This window comes from Pungitius pungitius, chromosome 5, assembly GCF_949316345.1.
Source record: "Pungitius pungitius chromosome 5, fPunPun2.1, whole genome shotgun sequence".
Classification (NCBI taxonomy): Eukaryota; Metazoa; Chordata; class Actinopteri; order Perciformes; family Gasterosteidae; genus Pungitius; species Pungitius pungitius.
Genome location: NC_084904.1, coordinates 3,205,567 through 3,227,960, shown reverse-complemented (window position 1 = coordinate 3,227,960; position 22,394 = coordinate 3,205,567). Strand labels below are relative to the sequence as shown.

The 22,394-nt window shown below is 42.6% G+C and overlaps 1 protein-coding gene across 1 annotated transcript; it reads right to left on the bottom strand.

The window, feature by feature from the left end:
* Positions 1–2,007: 2,007 nt before the first annotated feature.
* On the bottom strand, positions 2,008–20,624 carry loxhd1b (lipoxygenase homology PLAT domains 1b). Its single transcript, XM_037482561.2, has 42 exons — positions 20,348–20,624; positions 19,570–19,684; positions 19,172–19,252; positions 18,819–19,003; positions 18,500–18,598; positions 18,236–18,384; positions 17,266–17,389; positions 16,760–16,869; positions 16,382–16,522; positions 16,142–16,277; positions 15,597–15,757; positions 15,433–15,519; positions 15,144–15,279; positions 14,868–15,022; positions 14,570–14,724; positions 14,410–14,486; positions 14,128–14,324; positions 13,683–13,875; positions 13,308–13,468; positions 12,903–13,215; positions 12,430–12,581; positions 10,287–10,420; positions 9,983–10,128; positions 9,718–9,822; positions 9,471–9,599; positions 9,222–9,386; positions 8,448–8,629; positions 8,251–8,367; positions 7,951–8,113; positions 7,365–7,519; positions 7,083–7,292; positions 6,832–6,958; positions 6,268–6,476; positions 5,855–6,040; positions 5,614–5,741; positions 5,243–5,360; positions 4,449–4,626; positions 4,016–4,201; positions 3,478–3,648; positions 3,239–3,371; positions 2,935–3,090; positions 2,008–2,849 (listed from the first exon to the last, which is right to left on the bottom strand). Exons 1-42 carry the CDS (start codon positions 20,604–20,606, stop codon positions 2,369–2,371), a joined length of 6,765 nt encoding a protein of 2,254 aa, XP_037338458.2. The 5' UTR covers positions 20,607–20,624; the 3' UTR covers positions 2,008–2,368.
* Between the last annotated feature and the right edge of the window lie 1,770 nt (positions 20,625–22,394).

Here is a 22,394-nt window from a genome sequence, read left to right as displayed (position 1 = left end):
TTTCTCCGTATCATGCATGAACCATGTCGGCATAGTTCACTTGAAGGAGGGTGTACGGGAGAAAAAGCCATCCATTTGAAAAATACCAAACAATCATTCTTAAAATTAATTATTTTTTTTTCAATTGTCTTTTTCTACCATTGTTCTTTTTCTTCTTGTTTCTCTTTTTTTGCTCACATGCCAATTTGGACATGGTACTAATACGTCGAGTCCGTGTCCATTTTAACCATAGTGAAGAAAAAGCTGCAATGCTGCAAAAAACATATTTATTGTTGTTCTAATGTAGCTTGTGTTTTGTAAATGCACTATAATATGGAGTTGCCTGATTTTTTGGTTTGGTGGTGTGGGTTCATGTCCTAGATTTTGTGTTTCTATTCAGTTCAAAGAATTTCCACGCTTCCTTGTGTACTATTGGAGGGTAACTTGACTGTTTGCGTTTTGTTTTTTCGTTTCGTATGAAACCTCCATCCAAAAAACTACAGATGGATGAAAATGGAGGTTTTGCTAGTTCACATAGAATGCTGTGATTAAAGATGCCTTAAGTATTTAACAATCATTATTTATTACTAACTGTAGCTAGCTAGCTATTGTGGTGGAATATTTAATGTCTCTATCTCATAACTTTCGCAATTTAATCAATATATTTATTTAAAATAACACAAAATATTAAAAAAAGAATACCTCATTATGCATTGGTCGGTAGGGATGCTTTTGCATGCCGCCTGTGTTTTTTTTCTTTTTTTTTCTTTTTTTTTCAAAGGATTAAAAAAAAATCTGTTAAAAAATTGACTTGGGAGTGTTTTCCCGACACATTTTCTATCCAGCATGGTGCTGCTGATCTGGATTACATTCCATTCATGTCACCTCTTGATTTTACTCTGAAATCATCGGCCGCGTGCAGACCTTCTTTGTCTTAGCATGGCTCCACAATTAGCTTGCTTTTGTTATATGATACTGCTTCGTTTCCCATAATCAGACATGTTTTATTTCCTTTTTGGGTTGTATTTTTGTCAATGTTCATGATATTCCATCATATCTAGATCTCAATTCTGAGCTTTATTATTTGAATGAGCTCTATTATTTGTCCTAATGTATTGCTGGCAGTTGCTTTGTGTGGGATTTTGGGAAGTATTTAACATGCTAACTTGAGCCATTGGTCTTATTGAGCAAACTTCTGGTGTACTGTGGTTATACAATATAGATAGCGTCTTCTACACCTGGGTATAATAAGCTACTTACGTTTTCGGTGTGCATTTCTTAATAATACTCTACTAACTCGCAAAAATGATTATAACGTATTGGTTTGGAACAAAGCTGGCTGGTCTTATTCTTTCATTTCGTGCTCTCACTGGCCTTACCCCATGTCCTCCACAGTGTACCCCATTACTCCAGAGTGAACTGGACAGTAGCCATAGTATTAACTCAAGCTGATGAACCGGAATGAACAGTAGAACTTAAAGCACAAGCTTTTTAATGCATGTCCTTCTCAGGTTTTCCTATGTGTATGTGGGAGTAGCTCTGTAGATGTGTTTATTATGATGCTGTACCTTCTTGAATATTTCAGATGTTTCTTTGCTGCTGAAAAAAATGTTGATTATTAACCTGCCAGTGAAAAAGGGAAGTGGCCATCTTTGTACAACACACTGCTGTTTTGCTGTTACCGCGCAATGTTTTATGATCTTGAGTATTTTATAGAAAAGTAGAAGTATGTATCAATAATATGAGAGCAATAGCTAAATCATAATGAAGAATAACATGATCAGTGAATATTGTGGAAAATCTTTAGATTCACTCTGGGTGGATTTTGTACTGTATTTATTACTAATGATGATGCAAAAAGTTGCATAGCTTAACCCAAACTGTTCTGTCTCTTTTTTATTTATTGTCTTGTATATGATCTTTTTGTATGTGTTTTTCAAATAAACTGCCTAAAATGCTGACAACTTTATTGAGTTATTGGGTGCTTTTGGACAATATAGAAAACAATTTTAACATATCAGATAAATCTATCAGTGCTCATGTCTGCTTTTATTACAGTAAAGAACACCCGATTACACGCTCAAGATCATTTAGGAACAGTTTTGTCCTGGTTCTCTCAAACTAAAGGATCCATATTAAGAATGTGTTGCCAATTTAACTATTGCACTGCTTTAAATATATACAATTATCTGTGGTTTGAATTTGACTTTAACATCTCTGTTTTGCTTCACCTGTTCCAAAGCCATTACATGTTAGACATCGTTAACATTTTATTATTAAATCAGTCCTTAAGACCAATTTTCTAAAGTTAGAAGAGTTGGCACAACGACAAGGTGCTTCCTTTAAACGTTGACATACAACCAAGTTCAGGTCCATCCTAATCCTAATCCTAATATTTGGGGTAGAGAACCCGCTCAATCTGCCCGTCGGCCTTGCGTCTGTCCAGCCACTTTCCGCACTGGAAGATGGTTGTCACCGAGTTGGCTGTGTTTGTCACCTCCACGCACTCCAGAAACCAGCCGCAGTGGAGGCTGCTGCCGTCGTGCTCCACTCGGACCCTCAGCAGCTCCCCGAGGTCCAGCATTTCCAGGACGAAGCGATCGGTTCGCCCTCGCTCGAAAAGGTTGCGGAAGCTCTCGCGCAGGTGCCGCTTGCCCGAGTCCCCGTTGGCGCCGTAGACGGTGATGAAGACGTTGGAATCCGTGCCGCCGTCTTTCACGTCGCCGGTGATGACGATGATTTCGTACTTGACGGGGACCAGTTTGCGGACTTTGCTCGCAAAGCTCTCGACGCACTTGAAGCACTCAAATGTCTGGAATTTGTCCTTTTTGGCTGCCAGGGGGACTTGTGCGTCACAGTGGAAGAAATACCTGAACAGAAGGGCGCGCTTTCAAGTCCCTCACCGTGACAGTAATGCATCACACAGAGCAGCAGCACGTGTCATGTTCCTCTTACTTGTTTCCCAGCTCCCGCTCTGTCACCACCACCTCCACGACGTGCCAGAAGGCTTCATGCTTCACCTTCTTTCCGTCTCTGGTGATGTGGCCCACGCAGATCCCGGCGATCTCGCCCACGTTCTTTGACGAGAACTCAAACGCGTCGGTGGCGCCGCTGCGAAAGGGCCACGCGGAGGTTATGGCGAATCCACGCGAGGCCTCATTTCTGAGCGGAGGCTTGCAGAACCGAGAGATCAAAGAGGGCAGAAGGACAAGCCGTGTGTCCCCACCTGACGGGGGGGGGACTCCATTTGAAGACCTACCGTGAGAACTTCTTTTTCTTATTCTCCAAAACAAACTCCTTGGAGCGAGCTTTCCTCCCTTCCAACACAATCCAGGCGTTTTCTGTGGTGGAGGCGTCGTCTGTGTTCGCCGTTGTCGTGGCAATCTCGTATTCTGTGGCGACGCGGGGGAGACAGACGTCGTGGTCACACTAAGCTCCTCTGACCGCTCACCTCCGACGTTCTTGTCACCGCGCCCACAGACTTGTATTTTTACTCACTGGTCTTGTCACTGAAGTCGATGGCGTCGTTGTTGGCGCAGGCCAGCTCCCTCATTATCTGCTTGTCGTCCTCATTATTAGCCAACCAGCGGTCGCAGGGGAACCTGAAGGTCTGGTCCATGGCTTCATCTTTTACGTCAACGTAATCCAGGCGCCAACCAGGCGAAGGGCCTGTTTACATCAAAGAGCAACAAAGTCCATTCGAGATCATACATTCAATGCACACATGCTTTTTAAAAGCACTGGTTCTGGCACTTTTTTTTAAAATGTTTGATCGATTTACAATTTATTTGTTTTTGTTTGTTGCCGATAAAAGATGAAAAGATGGATACCACTTACGTCTAAAGGTGGTGCTGAATTTCTCATTTAGGACGCAGCCGAAAAGCCACCAACTATGTTATTTTACTGTTAAAGCGCACACTAGCAGGTATGACTTCAAATAGACAAATTAGACAAATTACCTCCAAAATCACTTTCCACTATGCTGCCGTTCAAGCTGTTAAAGGTATATATTGAGTCGTTGTCTGTTTCCACTCACCTGTGTCATCATGCCACACTCTTATTTTTGACAGTTCTCCCAGACTCAACATGTCCGGGAATCTGAACACATCTTTCATTTTACGCTCAAACTTGTTCCTGTTGGTGCTCTGCTTCAGCGGCAGCGTCCCGGTGTCTCCGTACTCCCCAAACACCATCACAAACACGTTGGCATCGGTGCCCGCACCTAAAACCACAGGTATTTACAACTGAGAGTTATATATATACCTAATAATGTTGCATGGGTGCTACAGTGAAATAGATACGTTAAGCTACCACAAATAAAATTCACCATTACATGTTAAGATGCTAAATATTAATACAGTGCCTTAATTAGGAGTGCTTTTGTAAATGTAAAATGATACGGCCATAAAGCTCCTTTACTCCTCCTTCCTTTTGTTTAGGAAATGAAACAAGCGACCAGGGAGACCCACCTCCAGCATCACCAGTCTGGACTTGGATGATGTAGGTCGTTTTCTCCACCATTTCCTCGTCGTCCACCACAGCTGGCAGCTCACACACCCACGTCCTCTTTAGCCCCTTTGTCTTTGACAGCCAGTTCTCATAAGTGAAGAGATACTTCTCCTCTGTGTTCACGTTCTGCATTATCATCTAAAAACATTTGATGTTAAACATTCCTTGAGTCTGCGGAAGTCACACGTTTTCTCTTCGAACATCACTGTAGTCTCCAGGGCTGAATGATTTCAGAAGATATATATATATATATCCAATAGCACTTTTTAAAAATTTGAATTTTCTTTAAATTTAAATGAGTAATTTAACTAATCTGTATTTGAAGTATACATATTGTTAAACAAGGCATGGCTGTACCAAGCATAATTCCTAGTTGACAGTGCAGATACATTACATTATATTACATTTATCCAAAGCGACTTATAGGTGCATTTCCACCATAGGGTCAGATAGACATTCGGCTGTGCTATGCGAGTAGCCTGGAGATTCAAGCTAACATGTTTTTAACTCCACACTAACAGATTCACTTTCATTTTCAAACTTGTAGTCTTCAGACCAAACCGAAAGGAAGTCATAGTCACTTGAGGTGATTTCTTGGACTTTGCAAAGCTCCTTTATGGCCACAAATAGCTTTACGTGACCTGTATTAACAAAGTCCTTGAGATCTGTTAAAATACCGTCCTATCTTTCTTCATTATCTACTATATTTGGATGGGTGCTACTATAGAAAGTAGTTCATTACTATTTACATTACCCTGTCAAGAAACCAGTCAGGTCGACTTCCAGAGCCATCAATCCGAACTCTGATCTTCTTCAGGGGAGCAATGTCATCCACCTCCAAACTGAACGTGTCTTCTTGGTCCCTTTCAAACCTGAATGGAAATAATTCACACAACGTACACAACCTTTGATTGTGAAATATTAAAGATAGATTAAACTGATTCTCTGATGTTTAATCACTACACTCCATCACAATGTCCTGTGAAATACTGCTGTTATATACATATTGAATGAAGCCGCATTAAGTGACAATAAGGGAGCGAATAAGTGTATTTTTCAAAACAAGTCACAGTTTCTTCAATGAAAAAGGGATCAATACAACCAGCAGGTTATTGGAGGACCGACCTGTCCTCATTTTTGGCCAGCAGCATTTCTTCGGTCGTCCCGTTGGCTCCAAACACTGTCAGGAAAATCCTGGTATCTGTCCCAGCACACTGAGTGTCACCTGTGACCACTGACACTGAATAAATGACCTAAAACATACAGTGATAGAGGATACAGGAATGGGACGAGACAAATGGTGTTGTTGAGGAAGCTTCTAACTGGACTCGTGCCAAGGTGTCGTATTTTAAGTGCTGTGACTCACTTTGCGGGTAATGTTGATCGTGCTGGAGTCCAGCACATTGAACAGTCTGGCAGTCAGACCATCTCCCCTGTCTTTAGCCAGCCAGCACTTACATGGAAAAATGTACTTGATACCTTTGGTTGGCACGGCAACCGACAGCTCATCCACCAACCAGCAGCTTTCTGGTGTGACACCGTTGTGGCCGAGCTGAGGAAGACACGGAGAGGGGGAGGGCAGAAGTGGGAGTTTATATATCATTTGATTTTGTTGCATGTGGGCACCAAAAGGCGCAGCTAGAATTAATTATTTGTGAGCTATAATGGCTTCATTTAAAAATATATATATATATATATATATTTGAATTGAATCAGTGCATTTGAGGAGGCAGCAGTGAGAAGACAGCTTTAGCAACAGAGATCGACATAGATTCTCACCTCCACCCTCTTGATCGCTCCTACGTCAGTTCCATAACACACAAAGTGCTCCATGGTGCCAGCGGTGAAGGATTTCTTTCCCTCGGGCGGGTCCAGCCACAGCCGGTCTGTCTCAACATCGTTGGGTCCGATGATAATGACATAGACCCTGGCCGTGGTGCTGGCGTCACGCTCCATCCCGGTGGACAAGGTGAAATGATACGGGATGACTGGTTAGAAGAGAGGAATACGATTAGATGAAGATGTTAAATGAACGTTTTACATTTTTTTTATGATGCAACCTTTTGGTCTGCACAGTAAATATGAAGCTATTGCCAGCCACTGGTTGGCTTGGCCTAAGGACTGGACACTCTGGACACTAGGGGAAACAGGAAGCCCTGCCTCTGTCTCAGGGTAACCAAATCCCCCTCCCAGCACCTCTAAAACTTACTGATAAATGATGTGCACACACTCCAGCCTTGTCGGTGTGGTATTCTGCTGAGTGGTACAACTTTCAGCCAATTTGTTATTAAGATCATTCGGTACAGCCGCATTGGTAAACACAGAATAGTTGTGTGGCCTTACTTGGACCTTCTTCCAAAGCTGACACCTTTTTTTTCTTTTTCTTCTTGTTGGCATTTCTGTCCAGTCCCAGTTTGGCTTGAAGCATTTTGTTGGTATTTGGATCCGTGTTTCTTTGACCTTCGTACCCCTGGAATCGACGCACAGCAAACGATCTACTCATTTATTTTTGCATAACTCATTTTCCTGCAAGAGCAGATAAAATGAAGCAATACAAAGACAAACACACTAACCCTAACCCCAATTTTACGAACCTTGACAAAGAATGTCCTGGTGATGCGTTTGTCCTCTTTCTTCTTTGACAGCCAGCGCTCACACAGGAACATGTAAACCTCTTCTGTATCAACATCCAGCACCTCCACCTGATCCAGGTACCAGTCGGCTCCCATCATGGAGTTGTCATGACGAATATGAATCTTAAAAACTTGGCCCAGGTCCACAGCCTCAATAGTGAACTTGTCCACCTAAGAGGCAAAGAGAATATTCCACATTTTGGGGAACTTGACACCAACATTGATGTGGCTTTTCTCACTGACCTCTCCTCTCTCAAACTTGTTCTTGTTGTTCTGGGATTTGGCGAGTTTGCGCTCTCCGGTGTCTCCCAGGTCTCCGTAGATGGTGAGAAAAACGTTGGCATCAGTTCCTGCTCCGTACATGTCCCCCGTCCGCACGGACACGCTGTAAATGTGAGCTGTCGAGGAAAGGAAAACGGAAATTATGAAACACACTGTGAAGCCCTATGAAGCTGAAGGGTTGAGCTGCAGAGTCAGGTAATAATTCATTGTAATTTTTCACATTTTCATTTAAAACATTACTACAAAAGCTTTGGTTATCTAATATTATTGAACCAAAAGAATGTTTTTGTGTACTTCTTGTATCATAAGTTCAACAATGCTCTTTATGTAAAATAACAGCCCTGTTTTCTCCATTCTAAGGGCACTTTATCATGTCATCATTATTTTATCTACCATTGGGGCATCCAAGAGGGAATGTTTCAAATATAAGTGGTTTAAATGGTAGGTTTAATCTAGCAGTGCATCATATCCTACAGCTGAAATGCACACTTAAGTACAGTACTGTAGTAAATGTTTCATTCCACCACATAAATCAGGGATAACCTACTTTCCAAAGCATCCTCCACTTCCTCCTCGGTCCTTTTCAGCTTCCCATCCCGGAGGAGCTTCTCTGTGATGATGTCCGAGGGGACCAGCTCTCTCACAGTCTCCCCATCATCTTCAGACTTGGCCAGCCAGGCCTCACATGGGAAGATCGTAGTCTCTGAACCCTACAATTAGAACAACAACACGAATCCCTGTCCACCCAACACTCAAGGAAAGAATATCCGACTCAGAGAGATATGTGTCAAAGAGAAGTTGTCGTTTAATTGGTAATATTTTCATGAGGCCACAGAGTTTTTAGTACCTTTCCTTTCCTGAGCTGACGTCTGATCTCCACCCTGTCGAGGTGCCACCCGGGGTTGGTGCCCTTGTTGTCGTGTCCTATCCTGATTTTTTCGATTACCTCGCCGACGTCCTCCAGCTGGGCAAGAGGCAACACCGTGTTTGGAGCTGGAGTCGCCACCTCAAAGGATTTAGAGTCCCAATCCACGCACCACTCACCTCCACGATAAACATGTCCTCGGCCCCCCTCTCAAAGTACAGACGTCTCTCTCTCTCGTTGACGCACAGGTACTTCTGCTGTGTGCACACTCCCTTACGTCCGTACAACACTATGAACACATCCGCGTCTGTTCCCGCTGCAAACACATCGCTGGTGTGTATCTTTATCTCGTAAGGGACAACTGAAGGGAAGACGACAGCTCTGTTACACGAGTAAGGTGGATGTTTACAATTCAACAATTCACCTGCTTAAAGTCAGAGAAGTAAAAATTCACCGTTCAGTTCAGTTTTGGTACTTTATTTAATTCCACCATTAATTCAAATGATAAATTCTGTGAATTCATAATGTAATACAGTTCATTAGATGATCTGGTGGAGAGTTAAGAGTTAACAAGCATAAAGATTGCAATGAGTGTGTTGAGGGAAACCTTGGTACAGTCTTTGACATCATATTATAAAATCTGCAATGTTGTTTTTGGTAAGAGTGAAAATAATACATTATCTACTACTGCGGTTTTGTGATTTGGACTGTTCCACATGTGAATCAAGAAGCGGAGTACTGTTGCAGGCCTCCACAGTGACAAAATGACACTTGTTAAAGGCAGAGTGAAAGAGCTCCCTCTTCAGATAGAGTGCTTTAAACACGTTTACTGCGCATGCTTCCACGCTGTCAATTGAGTAAAACTTTTCATAAAGCACTTTCACGAGTATGGTTTTTTTCAATCAGCACATTACTACTTTTACTAATGGATTTGAGTACTTCTGTGTACTCACATGGCGTGTAGAGTTCAGTCTGTAACTCGGCGGGGTAAAGATCCCTCACGATCGCCCCATCATCTTCTCCTTTATCCAGCCAGCGGCCACACGGGAAGCGCAGTCTCTGACCCTGAGAAGGGGCATCGATCTCGACCCAGTCAAGGAACCAACCAGATGAACCCCCTGGTTGTAATAACGGTACCAAGTCATTCACTTTCGTATACTTTGCTGCCTCATTTTAGTCAGTAGAGCCTTTTCTTTCCCCACCTGAGTTGTCATGGCCAATGCGGAGCTTCTCCAGGTCTCCCAAATCCACCGCCTCTACGGTGAACTCATTGATCATTCCCTTTTCGAACTTATTCTTATAGTACTTACAAGACCTTAGGTTGATGATCCCTGGTGGTGACAATCAAAACGTTCTAAATTCATTGCGGACATGCCTTATTGAGCCAATAACATTCAGCTGAAGGTCCCCACCTGAGTGCCAGAATGTTGTGTGTGTGTTTTTTTTTACCTGTGTCGTCATTTTCACCAAATAGGATGGCAAAGACGTTGGAATCAGTTCCAGCATACTTCTTCTCTCCAGTTTTTATTTTGATTGTATATGTTGTAGACATGGCTGTGAGATCAAATTGAATAAGTCAGTACTTTAATCCTTTTCATCTTCACACATTGCTCCTGTCCACGCATGTTTCACCAGCGCTTATATTAAAGAGCAGGCCTCCCTTTGAACTTTCCCCTCTTCCTCATGACGTGAGCCCGTTTTGAAAGTATCTTACATTTCTGCTCGAGCCCCAGAGTTGGGCCGGTCCCCTCCTCGTCCTCATTCTTCCTCATGAAGGCCTCGTCCACAGCAACCAGCTCTCTTGCTATCTGTCCATCGTCCTCATCCACTGCCAGCCAGCGGGTGCATGGAAAATAGTACCTGCGGAAGAAATACAGCAGATCAGCACTAACAACAAATGATTACATCATTGTCTTTTCAAATAATGACCTGAGTATATACTCCAACAGTAGTGGGTGTGATATTTCCTCTTGATAACTGAACAAAACCCACACAAACTGCATGTTGGATTCACTTACGTTGTGTCATCCTTTGTGTCCACTATCTCAACACGGTCCAGGTACCAAGAGGAATAGGAACTTGCGCCGTCATGGCGGATTCGTAGCTTCTTCAATGAACCCAGGTCAACAGCTGTCACGATAAAAACATCCTCCTGCAAAACACAGCATGCTGGGGCTACTGGGATGTTACAGATAAAAAAGGTATTGTATAAGTATTTTGTGTTTATGTCTGGGGTCACTTTTACTGAAGTTTAAAATATATTGAGAAGGGTATTGTATACACACAAGCGTGGCAGAATATAATAATTAAAACAGATGTATTCCTAATCGACCTGGAATGTCCTTATATTTATTATCATTTCTAAGGGGGAGAATGTTAGAAACACCTCTGAATAGGGTGCACTGCCACTTACTATATCTATGAATTAAAGCCTCTACCGCAGTCTCAAAAGGAAAGAAAACATTATAGGCATCATAATAAACTAAGTACAATATCTGGCTTTTTTTGCAAACCAACATTGCCTCCACTGAATGACAAAGGGCTATTGTTGCTTTTGATCTCTGGGTGTGAGCTTTGTGTTCCCACAGAGCCAGGGCTAATGAAGAGATTAATAATTCAGAGGTTTGTATTAAGTCATGAGTAAAAGTAGGACAGGTCTGGTGATACAGAGGACCCCTCACAGCCCCCCTCAGTCCTCTCAGTCACGGCTGGCTGGCCTGCAGGAGAACTTCAATCCCACCCACACCTTGGTGCGAGGGCTCATGGTGCGTAGAAGGGCTTGAGATTTTGAATAGCTGCTGGTTAACATCTAGGCCCCAAAAAATATTTAGTCCCTCATCAGCCTGAAGAATTCTTATGCTGCTGATTCACAAATCTGAATGAATAAAATTATGCTGGTTGATAAAAATATGAGCCAGCCCATCCATCCACCCATCCATCTTTAACCGCTGGACGTGCCTGGAACACCTCCCAAGGGAGGCGTCCAGGGGGCATCCTTGACCAGATGCCCAAACCACCTCAACCGGCTCCTTTCAACGCAAAGGAGCAGCGGCTCTACTCCTCGCTCCTCGTGATTGGCTGAGCTCCTCACCCTATCTGTAAGGGAGACCCCAGCCACTCTCCTGAGGAAACCCCTTTCGACGAATCTCATCAATCCCCAGGGCTTTGCCACTGCGGAGTTGTTTGACTACCTCAGTGACCTCCACCAGGCAAATTGACGAAAATCCCTCCTCCGCCTCCACCTCCGCCTCTACCAAAGAGGGCGTAGTAGTTGGATTCAGGAGTTCCTCAAAGTGTTCCTTCCAATGCCCGATAACCTCCTCAGTTGCAGTCAACAGGGTCCCATCCTTACTGTACACAGCTTGGATGGTTCCCCTTCTGAGGTGCCGGATGGTCTTCCAGAAGCACTTCTCCATAGTTACCCCCGAACTCCTCCCACACTCGCTGCTTTGCCTCCTTCACGGCAGAGGATGCTGCCCTTCGAGCCTGTCGGTACACTGCAGCTGCCTCCGGAGACCCACCGGATATCATAACCCGGAAGGCCTCCTTCTTCAGTCGGACGGCTTCGCTGACCACCGGTGTCCACAACGGGGTTCAAGGGTTACCGCCCCTTGATGCACCAAAGACCTTGAGGCCACAACTCACTGCTGCAGCTTCAGCAATGGAAGTTTTGAACATGCACCACTCTGGTTCAAATTTGAATGTGAGCGAAGCTCCGCCGAAGTGGTGAGTTGAAAATCTTTTGGATTGGAGCCTCCTCCAGATGTTCCCAGTTAACCCGCACTACACACTTGGGTTTACCGGGTCTGTCCTCTGACCCAGCTCACTACCAGATAGTGATCAGTTGACAGCTCTGCCCCTCTCTTTACCAGAGTGTCCAGGACATGCGGCCTCAGATCAGACGATACGATTAAAAAAACGATCTTTGACCTTTGACCTAGGCTGCTCTGGTACCACGTACACTTATGAACATCCTTATGTTCGAACATGGTGTTCGAGGGGCCAGACTAAGAATGAACCAGCCTTAAACATAAACAATCCCTTTTGAACATTTTTTCAACATATTTGGGCATTGACATTTGCAATAATTTTAATCATATATATGTCATTATTGCATTCCTCACTTTATTCTTTAGATGATTGTTAAAAAAACAAACATACTTGTCGCCGCTCAAATTTGTTGAGGTTGTCCGAGTTCTTCAGATAGCGCTCTCCGGTGTCGCCATGCTCCCCGTATATATTAATGAAGACGTGGGCATCGGTCCCAGCACCGAGCATGTCACCAGTGAAGATGCACACTTCATAGGTGTTGACTGGGAGACAATACAAGGGAGCGATTACTCACACTTCTTGCATATGTTGCATATGTGGGCCAGGAAATCAAATAATGCATCTCTAGCAACATCAACACAGACACAAACCTATGTAAAATAATGAAACTTAAGTTCTATTTGTTTTTCATCACCCTGAACGTTTCTGTGTATTAGCACCTGCTGCACCAAGCTGTGGGTGAATTATATTTGAACAATTCTGGAGTCAGTAGTTTGGTATTACTGTGAAATGAAAGAAAGAAAACCAAGGTAGTTCTAATGCATTTCCCACTGTGCTGTTTACAGGGGTGTTACGTTGGATACCTTCCAGCTCATTTGCATCGTCGGGCAGCAGCTCCACCACCAGCTCGCCGTCCTCCTCTCCCCCAGCCAGCCAGCGTGAACAGGAGAAATGGTAAGTCAGCACCACTTCCTTCATCTCCTCTCCTCTCTCCTCCTCCACATCTTCCTTTTTTTTCTTTTTTTTTTTCTTGTCCTCCTTTTTCTTCTCTTTGGGCACCAAGGCCAAAATGAGACGTTTGACGTCCACTGTCTCCAGGAACCAGCCTGATCCGATCCCTGAGCCATCGTGACCGGTGCGGATTTTGAAGATCTTCCCCACATCTTTGGCCTCTATCTGAGGAACAGTTGCAATGTTTTAGCTCAAATGTAACATCCTGACAGCGTATTTTGCCGCCACGTTCGTGAATAATATGTACGTTCAGATACCTTGAATATTTCTATGGTGTTTCGTTCGTAGTTGTTGGATCTGCTTTCGAGGATGATGACTTCTGTCTTCCCTTTGTCTCCGTAGATCTGGATGAACACTCTGGCGTTGGTACCAGCAAAAGTCACATCTCCTGTCACTACTGTTACCTCATAATTAATCACTGGAAAGAACGTATTAAAAATAGTCAAGGGAGGATGTAATGAGAGAAAATGTGTACACCAACCTAGGAAAAAATTCACAAATGTTGGCAAAAATCCTTAAGAAAATGCAAATGAGGCAGAGCATTTAAAAAAACAGTTTTGTATTTGTATAAAAGTCTAAAAACGTGTGTGTGTTCAAGTGGTTCTTTCTTATGGTAGAAGATCGTTGCCTACGCTGTTCTATGTCAAGGATCTCGCTCGGATAGATCTCCACCTCCGTCTTTCCATCAGCTTCATCCTTAGACAGCCAGCGGTGGCTGGGGAACATGTATTGATTTCCATTGACTGGAACCATGACTTGAACGCTGTCCAAGAACCAGCCGGGATGCAGGCCTTCGTTGGTGTGCCCGATCATAATCCGGTTGATCTAGAATAAATTTGATAGACAAAGGATTTCATGCATTTGCATGAGGAGTCAGAAAAAAAGACTAGATTGTAAAATGGTACAAAAGCGTTAATTCTTTTTCAACACTTCTTAATCTTGTGAGTTAACAAAAGTAGCGTCATGGTTGGACCTGGTCTAATAAACGATAACGATATTACTAATCCAAATCCACAAAAGAAGACTCCAAAGTGAGCCACCCCACGATAATGTGTGCCTTCAATAAAGTTTAGTCACCTGTCCAATATCAAACGTCTCCACTGTGAAGATGTCGATGCGGCCCATCTCAAAGTAGTTCCCCAGGTTGTTGGCGGAGACCAAAAGCATCATCGTACTGGTGTCGCCTTTCTCTCCATAGAGCTTGACAAACACGTTGGAGTTTGAGCTGCTGCCGGGGATGCTCCCTGTCTTCACCGCGATGTGGTAATTAACGTCTGATCCGCGCGGCGACACAAACAGGAGCGTCATGGGGAAAGCTTGAGTTAAAGTGAAGTGAAATTCAAGATTCCCCTAACTCACTGTAAAGACGCTGCCCATCTGAGAATGGCACTAACTCTCGAACAATCTGTCCGTCATCCTCTTTGCGGTCCAGCCACCTGCAGTGAGCACACTCTCATTGATGACACACATGTTGTGCTGGGCACATTCTGACTGTATTCAACTGTATTACCAAGACTACCTGTTGCAAGGGAACTCCTTTGCGTCCGTCTGTCCCTCCTCTCTCGCAATCACTTTATCAAGAAACCACCCGCAGCCGTCGCCTCTGTCATCATGCCCAATCCTCACCCTGCGAATCTGCCCGATGGCTACTGCCTCCACGATGAACTCGTCCAACTGCAAGGACCAAAAATGTTTAGAGAAAACGTATTCCATTCAAAACCTATTTAATCATTCAGTAAAGCAGGATAAAAAACCCGATTGTCATGGAAAGCATATGAAGAAGGAGATGTAGACTGTGAAATTTCGTGTGTACCCACGTTTCCTTTCTCAAACTTATTGATGTTGTTTTTGCAGTTGACCAAGTGTCGATCTCCGGTGTCCCCCTGATCTCCAATCAGATTTAGAAAAACAGAAGCATCGGTGCCGCTGCCGCCGACCGTCCCTGTGCAAACCGTCACTCTGTATTTGATCACTGCAGAAGGATAACATGACTCCATCAGGTTTGAACCTATTCTGTTTTGCAAAGCTGGTGAGTGCAGGTGAGTGCAGGTGAGTGCAGGTGAGTGCAGGTGAGTGCAGGTGCATGGACGTACCAGGCAGCGGCTCCGGGACGCTGTCTCCCATGGCGGCAAGCTCCCTCACAACCTCGTTATCGTCTTCGTTAGTGTCCAGCCAGCGGCCACAAGGAAACGAATACTTCTCCTTTGTTAATGTCTTCATCAAAGTTGCCTATTTGAAAAAATGCAACGCTTCAATACGCGTAAGGGAATGTGTATGGATTATTATTTAGGCCTTATATTATAAATAGAGAAGCATACCAATATCAGCTAGAGTGCACGTGAATTCATTACTGCCAGCAGATTACTATCAAAGTTCTTTCACCTTATTGAGATGCCATCCTGCAAAAGGATTTCTCTTCTCATGCCAAAGGCGGAGTTTGGTCAATTTTCCCAAATCAGGCAGTTCAATCTGTAAGATCAGGGTGAAAAGTTGCCTGTAATGCATTCTTATCTAAATGCTGATAAAATTGCGTGGTATGAACTCACCATGAACCTGTCTACTTGTCCCTGTTCAAAGTTGTCCGTTTTGTTGTCCAGGCGGAGCTCATCGCTCTTGCCCTTTTCTCCGTACACCTGGAGAGAGATATCCGCATCGGAGCCGGCACTGGGAATGTCCGATGTCCAGATCCACAAAGACCAGGGGTACTCTAAGGAGAGTCAAGCCAAATCACTTCCATACATTTTGAGGCCAGTGGTAACTTTGAGTCTTTTGGAAAGAAAATTGTGCAGACCGAAAATAATTAAGCTGATGCAAAGCTGCGTAAATTGATCATTTTGATGTCTGCTATATATTGTTCTGAAGAAAACAAGTATACTACTTAAGAAATGCACAGAATCATTTACCTTTCTTTATAAGACATTTCAATAGTAAAGAAATAACAATGAAGGAAGACTGCCCGCTGACTTGTCTGATACCTATAATGGAGCTTTGAATGCAGTTTTGAACATGTTTGGTCAGTGCTTTTTATAAATAAAAGATCAAATGATTCCTGCAGCTGCAAACCGGGCATACTTATTTACATCTAACTTACTCTTCTGTCTCTTATGTCTGAGTGAGACCATCTCATAAAGCTCTCTCTCTATCAGCCCATCTCCTTCCTTCTCATCCAGCCATTTACTGCACGGGAAGGTCTGCTCGATGCCTGTGAACGGACAGAAAACCACCACCTACGGAGAAAACCAAGGATCCAGCTGAACACAGTAAATTGCTACTTTGTAGTGTTTGCAATGTGTGTGTGTGTGTGTGTGTGTGTGTGCATTTCCCGATTTACCTTCTCGCAGTACCACCCAGCACTGACGCCATCATTGTCGTGTCCAATGGTGACTCTGCTGAGGGGACTGAGGAGCGCAGCGATCTCAACGTTGAAGATGTCTGTCAGGCCACGCTCAAACTGCCCCCCCTCTAAAAACACCTGGGAAAAAAAATCATTCACTACAAGACTGAGATTGCATCACTATTCATACTCAGTGGTGTGAATTAGTTAGTTTAGGGGTAATGCAGTCAGAAAATGCGAAGATCATTAAGCACCAAAAAGGCCATTGAACCCTACCAAAAACACAAACTTGATTACCACTAGCATGACAATGAACCGCTACAGCCATTGCTTTTTTAAATGAGGTACAAGCTGTCCACATTATCTTCTCATCACCTGGCCACTGTTCTTCAAGGCTTTCGAGCCGTGCATCACGATGTGGATTTTGGAATTGGTGCCGGCACCTCGGAGGTTTCCCGTAACAATGCGGACGTTGTACACAATACCTGGTGGGTAGAGTTTCATGTTATCTGCTATCAGAGGATCGGCCAGCGGGTGACCATGGTTCATTTCACCTAGTCTCCCTACGAGGCCGAGCGGGACCAAGATCAATTGGCCAAAAGCGATGATGGTTTGAAATAAGAATTGATAATCACACAGAAAACACTTCCTTATGTTTGGGCCGAGTAAAAGAGAAACAGCATATGATCTATGGCTTGGCAATAGCAATGTGTTTGTCTTACATTGTTTATCAGACAAGGCAAGCGGACCATTGCTCCACAATGAGGCAAATCATTTGGACAAGTTTTAAGACAATGTTCATCATTGCCATGATTGAATTAACTGACATGAGACATGTGTATGTGAGACTATTATTCCAGGCTCAGGAACACATTTCTCACCTGTGGGTTGGGTCGCACCCACCAAAATGTCTCTCTGGATCTTCCCATCGTCCTCATCGAAGGCAAACCAACGGCTGATTGGGAATTCATACACTAGTTTGTTTCCCAAATCATCCACAACTGCCTGTTTTGAAAGTAAATCACATTGTGAACACAAGCAGCATTTGAGGTCCGATGTAGACAATGAATTGTTACTGCAAAACAAGGACATCTTCTTTTAGAGGGAACATTTTGCTTGGTTTAAATCAGGTAACCGGTAATAAGCCAGTTTGAAGGATAAAACCTAATGGCAGATTATATCATTTTAGTTTTATAATTATAGTTTGTTCTTTATTAAAGATATAATTTGATTCCGATTTTGTCTCCCGAAAGGAAATGTATAACTTGTGATGGCAGCTAATTCATTTCTTTGTTTTGATTTAGTATCCTGTCATCCCTTGCTGGTAGGAGTTGAAACCTCAATCATTTACTATCATGCAATAGGCTCAAGCATATTATAGCAGGAACAACGACTATTTTCCTAAAAGACAACATTCGCTCAACAGCAGAACCTGTGATTAACTTCCGCTGATCTGTGGTGTCATTCTGCTCTGCACTCACCAACAATTCTACCGACTCATCTGTCGGAGGACCGTAATGCAATCCTTTAATGGGTCATGGTCTCCATTTACACAGAGGCTAGAATGACGACATGCATGTCTTGTGTTTGTGTGTGTGTGTGTGTGTGCGTCTGTTTGACCAAACTCTTGAGTCATTTGAGCACATGGTGTGTGTTGGAGGGACCATGAAGACCACATCTTAAGTACCTGTGCCAGAGCTGAGCAGAATGAGGTAAAGTTTTTGTTTTTAGATGTTTATAAATCCCTTAATAACACATGATGCAAATAGTGGAATTATTCTGGACTCACTTTGTATTCAAATTGGTCAATTCATTTGAAATGAATGCAAACAATATCCAACTGTTTCTCACCTTATCCACAAACCAGCCTGCAGAAGAGCCTTTGTTATTATGGCCAATGGAGATCTTTCTCACTTTACCCAAGTTTGGAGCCTCGATGGTGAACTTATCTTCGGTGCCCTTCTCAAAGTTGTTTTTGTCATTGTTAAGTCGCCGTTCCCCTTAAACAACAAAAACCGTTTGTGAAGTCTACGAGATGGATGAACTGCATTTGAGCTGGAATTCCCTTCTTAAGACAGTTCATTACAACGTGTTACCTGTTCATCTGTATTTTACCTGTGTTTCCAAACTCCCCAAAGATATTAATGAAGACGTCTGCATCTGTTCCACTGCCTTTTACATCCGCAGTGAAAACACTCACTATATACTTGTTATCTGCAAAAACAAAGTGTGTCAACCACCAGCAACCCCTGTGTGAATTATCATGAAAGTATTGCAAGTTGTTTTTTGTTTTCAGACTGATTCACTTAATTAATCACTGGAGGGTTACAGAATTCTGCAGATAACTAAGCACCAAATACAGTGAATTGATTATGTAATAATCAGTTTTGAAAAGGTTACACATATAGCTGTGCACACATCTGCGTATACATACATTTGGGGATGACCATGGGGTCCATACTACCCAGCAGGTCTCTCACATGAAGGCAGTCTCCCTCCACTTTACTGAGCCAGTTGTTACAAGCAAAGTAAAACCTCAGGTGAGGCCTGATCACATCCGTCACCACCACCCTGTCCAGGAACCAGTTGGAGCTCAGGCCTGTGTTGTCATGCTCAATCCTAAAGCAGCAGAATAAATAAGACCTTCTTTAAAACTCAAATTCAGGGAAAGAATCAAATACGTCTTGATCTGATCCAAGGCCAGCAGTGTTTGGTCTCAGTCAAACCGAAGGTGATTGGTGCCATCCTGAATGACCGACTTGATCATGAATCTTCAGTCTGACGTACCTTATCTTTTCCAAAGGTCCAACATTGTGAGTTCTAATTCTGAAAACATCGGTTTTGCCTCTTTCGAAGGCCGTGCGGCTCCTGAAATCACAAGATAGTCACAAAAACATTTGGGAAAACCAGGCAGCAAACCATGTCGTGCAAAGTCATTGTAGATTTCACATCACTGTATTCATAAATACATACTTCTTTTCTGTGCTGTTGGAGGAGGGGGCCGGGTGGTGGGTGGGCAGAAAGGGGTTGGGGGGGGGGGGGGGGGGGGACAGTGTTTAGTTCAAGCATGAAAACTAACTGGGGATCACAGGCCTCTGGCTAGAGCATTGTGATGAGCAGAAATGAAACAGTTGGTTAAATGACCTTACTTTCACTCTACAGAATCATCTTTGAAGAGGACTCACTTGCTTGCCAGGTGGACTTTGGGAGTGATGCCGTAGTCTCCGAACAGAGTGACAAACACGTTGGCATCGGTGCCTGCTCCTCGCTCATCGCCAGTGATGGTCACCACCTCATACACTGATACGATGCAAATGTGGGAGATTAATGGATAGTTGATGAGAAAAGCTCCATTAATCTGAACAAACTTTACTTTAACAGCAAACACAACAAGTCTCTGAATAAACCCGTACAACGTTAAATAACAGGTATTGATGATAATGTACAGTACCTTGAAATGGCAGATTTTAAGTCAATTTGAATTGTTCCCATTAGAAATAAAGGGTGAAACATTAAAATACATAAATATTACCGTATAACAGATATAGATTGAATTGCCATGATGCCACTGACGTGAAAAAATTGGGGAAAGGGGGACATATAAATGGTTAATAAATGGAGTGCATGTTTCCAGTGTGTTTATGTGTGTGTTTGTGTATAAAGAAATCAGATAAATATACAGCCTTACATTACAGTCTTTACATTTAAAGGGTGAGAGTAAGAGGAGCGTGAAACCATCACTTAAAGATAAGTGGCAAGCGTTGTGTAGCTGTAGGTTGAAGAAAACACTTTGACTCAGCGTAATGAACATCAAACCACAGCATGGACCCATCACAGCTTCACCATCTCACCATCACACAGCCGCAATTTAACGATTTAACTACTATTTTACTATTAAGTATTTTAATTCCTCAATTAACTTTTTGCACATTTCAAAGTTTAAGATGAACACTTTCCAATTACCTTTCTTTTTATGATACTCATCCTCGTAGTTTTCCATTTTTTCTGCCTCGTAGCTACGAAGCTCACGCTCATAGATCTCAGCGTAATTCTCAATCTTCTTCTTCTTTCCTTTTGTCTTCTTGGTGTCTTCTTCACTATCTCCCTTAGTAGACCCTTTCTTCTTTACTTTCTTTTTCTTTTTCCCTTTCTCTTCCTCCCCAGCTGCATGTTCTTCCTCTTTATCAGAGTTCTTCTTGGCTTTTTTATCCTTCGCCCCCATCTTATCTGTGACCGAGGTCTTCCTTGATCCTTAGCAGTTTGAATCACATCAGGTAGTGTATCTCCTCTGTTTTTACTCTTGGAGTCATTGTCGTTATCTTCATTATCCAAATTCTGAGAGTCACTGCTCAACTCCCCTCTTTGGCTTTATTTTTCTTCTCGACCTTTATCTCTGTCCTTTTTGCTGGTGGTCCTCACATCCGGCCCTGATGTGAAACTACTACTTCTTCTTCTTCTTTAATCCTACAGCGTCCTCGGAATCACTCTCTTGCTTACTTTTCTTCCTGGGACTTTGGTTCCTGATCCTCTGAGTCATCGTCATCTACATCTTTGGTTTCATCCTCTCCACTCTGTCTTGTTTTTTTTTCTTTTTTGTAGGCATCTTTAATTTATTTACTACCTTGTAACTGTAACCGATTGTTGTGTGTTCTAGTGAAACTTGATTAAGCTGACCCAAGCCTGCGGAGGAGTGATGACACGTCCGAGTCAGAGCACACTGCTGTTTGGCAGTCTGCTGGGGAAGCCCTTCTCTGCTGTTTGTGCTGACCTACAACAGAAGCAGATGCTCTGACCTCATTAAAAGTTATAATTGCAATAAGTACAACTTACTAACCCATAGCTTTAGTTTTTAGCGTACTAACCCATAGCATTTATTTTTTTATACTTTTATTTTATTTTTATCTTATTTGCACTATGTCGTTATTATTGTACTGTCTACTGTCATGCACCAACCGCCAAGACAATTTCCATGTATGTCCAACATATTATGGCAACGTTTCCTGATTCCTGATTCTGTATCAGTGTTAATTTTGGCAGCTATTTTTGATTTAGTCTTAGTCTTAGACGAAAATGCATGTTAGTTTTAGTCACATTTAGTCATTTTAATCTTTTTAATCTTTTCTTCCCTTCTCAGGCCCAAGGACCCTCTGTGTTGTGTCTACAACTGCATAATAGTCTAGCTTACAGTACTTAAGTTGTCCATTAGTTCCCTATCAGGGAACTCGAGCTGCGTAAAGACGATGTGGGAACGCCCCTGCGTGACCGCGTCATGAAGCACGTGTGAAACCTAACCAATGGCGAGTTGGTACGACATAGCGGGGACGCCGGACCAGGGCGCTATAAAGGGACCCGAAGGGCAAGACCATTCATCTCTGAGACATTATTGAAATACCTTTTTGCCAATACATGTTCACTAATGAAGTCTGATTTTCTGTATTGTTTTGGTTAGGTTTCATTTATATACAACATTAACATGTATATTCAACATTTACATTTATATTTAACATTTATATATAACATTTATATTTAACATTTATATATAACATTTACATTTATAGACAACATTTACATTTATATTTAACATTTATATATGACATTTATATTTAACATTTATATATGACATTTATTTTTAACATTTATATACTTACACACTGTCTCAGAGACTGTCTCACATACTGACTCACAGACGGTCTCCCAGACTGTCTCACACTGTCTCAGAGACTGTCTCATACCGCCTCACGCTGTTAAGACATTATTGAAATACCTTTTTGCCAATACATGTTCACTAATGATGGCAGATTTTCTGTATTGTTTTGGTTAGGTTTCATTTATATACAACATTAACATGTATATTCAACATTTACATTTATATTTAACATTTATATATAACATTTATATTAATATATAACATTTATATTAATATTTAACATTTATATATAACATTTACATTTATATTCAACATTTACATTTATATTTAACATTTATATATGACATTTATATTTAACATTTA